The 5,755-nt window shown below is 39.3% G+C and overlaps 1 protein-coding gene across 1 annotated transcript; it reads left to right on the forward strand.

The window, feature by feature from the left end:
- The first annotated feature begins 319 nt into the window (after positions 1-319).
- LOC138875128 (uncharacterized) lies at positions 320-3,550 on the forward strand. Its single transcript, XM_070153950.1, has 3 exons — positions 320-1,123; positions 1,238-1,522; positions 3,476-3,550. Exons 1-3 carry the CDS (start codon positions 320-322, stop codon positions 3,548-3,550), a joined length of 1,164 nt encoding a protein of 387 aa, XP_070010051.1.
- Positions 3,551-5,755: the final 2,205 nt, after the last annotated feature.

Consider the following 5,755-nt stretch of genomic DNA (forward strand, 5'->3'; position numbering starts at 1 on the left):
ACTTGACAGTGTTGAAGAATTCTTTTGGATATGTTCTCGGGCAACATGATGTGACCGGGAAGAAAGAACAATCCATATACTATTTGAACAAGAAGTTCACTAGTTATGAGGCCAAGTACACTCTGTTAGAAAGAACTTCTGTGCCCTAACTTGGGTCGCTCAAAAGCTTAGGCATTATTTGTTTGCTTATACCACCTATCTCATAACCAGATTGGATCCTTTGAAGTACATTTTCCAAAAACCGATACCCACAGGAAGGCTAGCAAAATGGTAAATCCTGCTCACTAAGTTTGACATTGTCTATGTCACCTGCACGGCGATGAAAGCTCAAGCTTTGGCAGATCACCTAGCTGAGAATCCTGTTGATGATGAATATCAGCCTTTGAGTACTTACTTTCTAGACAAGGAAATAAATTCAGTTGAGGTAATTCCAGAAGGCACCAATGCTTGGAAAATGTTCTCTGATGGAGCGATAAATGCAAAAGGTGTCGGGATTAGGGCAATTTTGATTTCGCCCACTGGTCAGCACTATCCATCCACAACCCGACTTTGTTTCTTCTGTACGAACAACACTACCGAGTATGATGCTTGCATTATGGGCATGAACATGGTAGTTGATCTAGATGTGGAAATATTGTTAATTATGGGAAATTCTAACTTAATTATTCGACAAACTCTGGAAACTCTAGATATCAAGCTTATCTCATACAGGCAACATGTAGAAGATCTTAGCAAATGGTTCAAATCTATCGAGTTCAGGTATATCCCTCGGTTCCACAATGAGTTAGCTGATGCACGAGCTACTTTGGCCTCAATGCTGCCGTATCCAGGCAATATCCACATTGACCCGCTGGAAATCCAAATTCGAGAAAGACATGGTTATTCCAATATAGTTGAAATAGAACCAAATATTCAGCCATGGTATCATAATATCAAAAGATTCTTGAAAACAAAGGAATATCTCGAGCAAGCCAGCGGAGACCAAAAGAGAACCATTAGAAGGCTCGCCGGCAGTTTCTTCTTGAGCGGAGAGGTCTTGTACAAAAGAACTCCAGACCTGAACCTTTTAAGATGCGTGGATGCCCAAGAGGATGGAAAAATCATGAATGAAGTGCATGCGGGAGTATGTGGCCCCCATATGAACGGATACGTCCTTGTAAAGAAAATTCTTCGGGTAGGTTATTACTGGATGACCATGGAAAATGATTGCTTCAGTATTGTCTGAAAGTGTCACCAGTGTCAAGTACACGGTGACCTGATTCATGCACCGCCTTCAGAATTGCATCCCACATCAGCACCTTGGCCGTTTGTTGCTTGGGGTATGGATATCATTAGGCCAATCGAGCTAAAAGCTTCAAATGGGCACAGATTCATCTTAGTTGCCATTGACTATTTCACAAAGTGGGTTGAAACAGTCACTTTCAAAGCCGTCACTAAGAAAACGGTGGTGGACTTCGTGCATTCCAACATTATCTGTCATTTTGGTATTCCTGCAAATTTGAAAAGTCATTTGATGAGGGAGGTATGCGAAGAATTTAAGCTCACGCATCGGAATTCTATCCCTTATCGGCCCAAAGCTAATGGTGTTGTTGAAGCACCAAACAAAAATATCAAGAAGATCCTCAGGAAAATGATTCAAAGTTCTAGACAATGGCATGAAAAGTTGCCTTTTTGCATTATTGGGATACCGCACAACAGTGCGCACCTCCGTTGGGGCAACACCTTATCTATTAGTTTATGGAACTAAAGCCGTAATACCTGCAGAAGTTGAAATTCCATCTCTTCGAATAATCGTTGAAGCTGAGATTGAGGACAATGAATGGGTCAAGACCCGTCTAGAACAATTAACGATGATTGATGAAAAGCGGATGGCCGCAGTCTGCCACGGGCAGTTGTATTAACAAAGAATAGCCCTGTGCCTACAATAAGAAAGTGCAGCCTAGAAACTTTGAAGTGGGGCAACTTGTTCTAAGGCATATTCTCCCACATCATAAGGAAACAAAAGGAAAGTTCGCTCCAAATTGGAAAGGTCTGTATATTATAAGAAAACTGTTGCCAAAAGGGGCATTGTATTTGGGAGACATTGCAAGAAATAACCCCGAAACAACTGTCAATGCAGACGTGGTCAAAAGGTATTGTGTTTAACCCTTTTGCGGTACTAATATTCTCCGATTGGAAAGATGAAGGCTTTCATTCTTACTACCTAAACACTGTCAACCTTTGCAAACCTTTTGAGCCAGTTACTTTTCTTTGATTACCCTCATTAGAATTGAAAAAGAAACATAAGAAGAAAGCAAAACAAAACAGAAAAACAAAAGAAAAATAAAAAACAAAGTTCCTTGAACTACGTTCGACTTGATTCTGAAAGGATACGTAGGCAGCCTCTCTCTGGGGTTTAGCCACACCAAAACAAAAATCTACATTTCACCAAAGTTAAAACTAGGGCAGAAGTTATAATGGTTCGGCAATGTTTTTTTTGCCCGAAAGGTCACAAAGTTGTAATTCAATCCAAATTCTTCTCACCCCAAGTCCTGTTCAAGTCCTTCCGATCGATCGGTAAAGATGTTCAAAATTGGAGGGTATGGTTACTTGGATCTGATACAATCAAATGAGAGAAATAAAATGAAAGAGTCTTATTGGTAAAAACTCACACGGGCATCATAGGGCGATGGTAAGCAGAGAAGTTGAAAATGAGAGTCTTGTGAGTGAAAACTCACAAAGAGAACTATAAGGCGACAGTGAGAAAAGAATTGAGAGAGGTCAGTTAGTGAAAACCTGCAAAGGGTGACACTGATCGAAAAGGGGATCCCTTATGACCATTGGAATTGATAGAGTCCTGGCAGGGTTTCTCGGTTTTGAGGTATGGGATATGATGGTTTTATGAGAGTTGTATGGTTTATATAGATTGGGCATCCAGTCCAAGAAGCATGTCATGTCCATTGAAGTCTGTATGCACTCCAGATAAGTCCTTTCCTTTCCCTGAAAGGGACACCTCTTGCTTTTAAAATTCATTATCCTGTCCGTTAGTTACTTTTCTTTGAATCCTTTCGGTCTAATTATTCTCCGAAACTAATACAAAGAAAAGATGGCAAGATCAGTTTTATATGGTTTTGCTTGACAAAGGCTAATATTCAAGAAAACACCCAACCTCAGCAGGTGCATCAAGTCGACCTCGATTGGCCATGATGGCCGATGCTTTAGAGTTAAAAACTCTTTAAAAAAAAGTCAAAGTCAAGTACCCATAAAGGTAAAATAATATGGAAAAAGGCCAAGTCCCACCCGGGTTAATCATCATGTGGAATTTGGGAAAAGTTGAGATCCCCGGGTTTAGAAATGAAACCAATTCCCAGAGAGCGAGCGAGCAATGGAGATTTTTGTTGAAAGAGCTGGGCCAAGATCAAGTGATTGAAATAGTCAAGGCCACAAAATCAACCACCGTTTCAAACTGACAAATTGTTCTTTGTTTGAAAAACAGGTACAATCCAAAACAACCTTGCTAGAAGCAGGTGCGATAAAAGCAAAGTACACAGAGACCAAAACGGTTCTGTAGCAAAAGTTAACCCAAAAAAGGAAGTCCCCTCCAAACTCTTTATTCATTCTCCTAAATAAAATGAAAAGAGAAGTCAAAGAAAGGAAAGAAGAAAAGTTCAAAGTCATGGTAGTATATGATCTCCAATCCCTAGCTGCGTCTTTTCCAACATAGGGTCACACTCCCTAGTTGATGCCGGCATAACCCGATGACTTTTCCAACATAAGATCCCACTCCCTAGTTGATACCGGCATAACTCTATGACTTTTTCAACATAGGGTCCCAGTTGATGCCGGCATAACCCAATGACTTTTCCAACATAGGGTCCCACTCCCTAGTTTATGCCGGCATAACCCGATGACTTTTCCAATATAGGGTCCCACTCTCTAGTTGATGCTAGCACAACCCTATGACTTTTCCAAGATAGGGTCCCACTCCCTAGTTGATGCCGATATAACCCGATGAATTTTCCAACATAGGGTCTCTCTCCCTAGTTGATGCCAGCATAACCTGATGCCGACATAACCCGATGATTTTCCAACAGGGTCCCCATTCCCTAGTTGATGCCAGCATAACCTGATGCCAGCATAACCTGATGCCAACATAGGGTCACCATCCCCTAGTTGATGATTTCCTAACAATAGGGTTTCCAATCCCTAGTTGATTTCATTCTAAACGTAGGGTCACCACTCCATAATCTCTTCTCCCAAGGATACACAATCCTGCTTTTATTGCTTTCAATAAAGAAGCAGTTTAGAATTTTGTTACAATAACTCACGAAATTTTCCTAGTGAAAACTGGGGCAGAAAAAATTCGTTCATTTGGTTATTTTGGTGTCTGAGCTGGTTTTTACCTTGAGGCATAAGTTTCGAGATGACAAAAAGAAGAAGTCTCAATCCAGAATAAAAGAAAAGGAACAAAAGAAAAGAAGTGAACTCAAAATGCAAAAGCAAAGAAAAGATGTGGACTGCTCAAGACATGATTGAAGTCACAAGCTTTGCATATCCCATTTCGATTCGAAAGCTGAAGAGGAATGAACTAGCACCTGCAGCTAACAAGCATCAAGATTCAGATCAGAGTCTGTATGAAGAACCAGCCAAGACTCAAGATCAAGCTTCACAAGGTTTATAGATAGGAATCTTGTAACTCATAGCCTATAGGTTTAGTTAGTTTAGTTTTTCATTTTGATCTTGGTGTAATAAGGAGCTCAGAAAGCAGCAACAGCAGTGAAATCACAGCTTCTCGGTAGTCCCAGCTACCAAAACTTCCAGAACTACACTGACCTGATTCCTTAATAGCCAAGGATATGTAGGCAACCTCCGAAGCAAGGTTCGGTCAGACCTTTTCCCAAAAAAATGCTTCCCAGGGAATATCCAGACGAGCAAAAATCGTTCATAATTGCTCATTTTATCTTTTCCCGAAACTCTTCGTGTTTCCGAGCAAAGAGGGGCAGCTGTGAGCATATGATTTTTTTCCTACCAAAAATACTCCTACAAAAATAGAGAAATAGATTTTTTCCAAATTATTGTAAATTTTATAGGATTTTTGTAGGATTTTATTATTTTTTTGTATTTTTTGTATTGTTTTGCACGTTTAATTTTGTTAAAATCATGCAAAATGCCCTAAAATGTCAAAAATCTCATGCATTGCATATTAGGTTTTGTGTTCATATTGTAGGATTAATTGATTAATTAATTGCTTTATTAAAATAAACATCACAAAAATATTGTTTATATTTATATTTTTAGCTTTAAATATTAGATTAGTAATCTCCTCTATATTAATTTAGGATTAACTAATTTGGTAAATATTATAAATAGATAATCAGTCTAATTTTATAGATTAGATTAATTTAGGATTTAATTTAGGACTTAATTAATTTAATTAGGGTTTTAAAATCAAAGAAAAGAAAAGTAAAACAAAAAAAGGAAAATGAAAAGAAATAATTTAGTCTTTGATTTATTGGGCCACCAAAAGAACAATTCCAATGGCCTAAAATGGTCCAAACCACACCCAATCCAGCCCAAACTCGTTCGGTCCAGTTCCACCAACTAACCTAAACGACGCCGTTTTTCCTGCTCTTAATCACAACCGTTGGATTCTTTTGATCCAACGGCTCGCAACTAACCCACATATCCCTTTTAACTATCCTACCCCCCAAGACCTAGAAACTCCCCTCATTTTCTATCTCTCACCTCTCAAACCAAATAACCCCAGCCGCCCCTT

This window comes from Nicotiana sylvestris, chromosome 8 (genome assembly GCF_000393655.2).
Source record: "Nicotiana sylvestris chromosome 8, ASM39365v2, whole genome shotgun sequence".
NCBI lineage: Eukaryota > Viridiplantae > Streptophyta > Magnoliopsida > Solanales > Solanaceae > Nicotiana > Nicotiana sylvestris.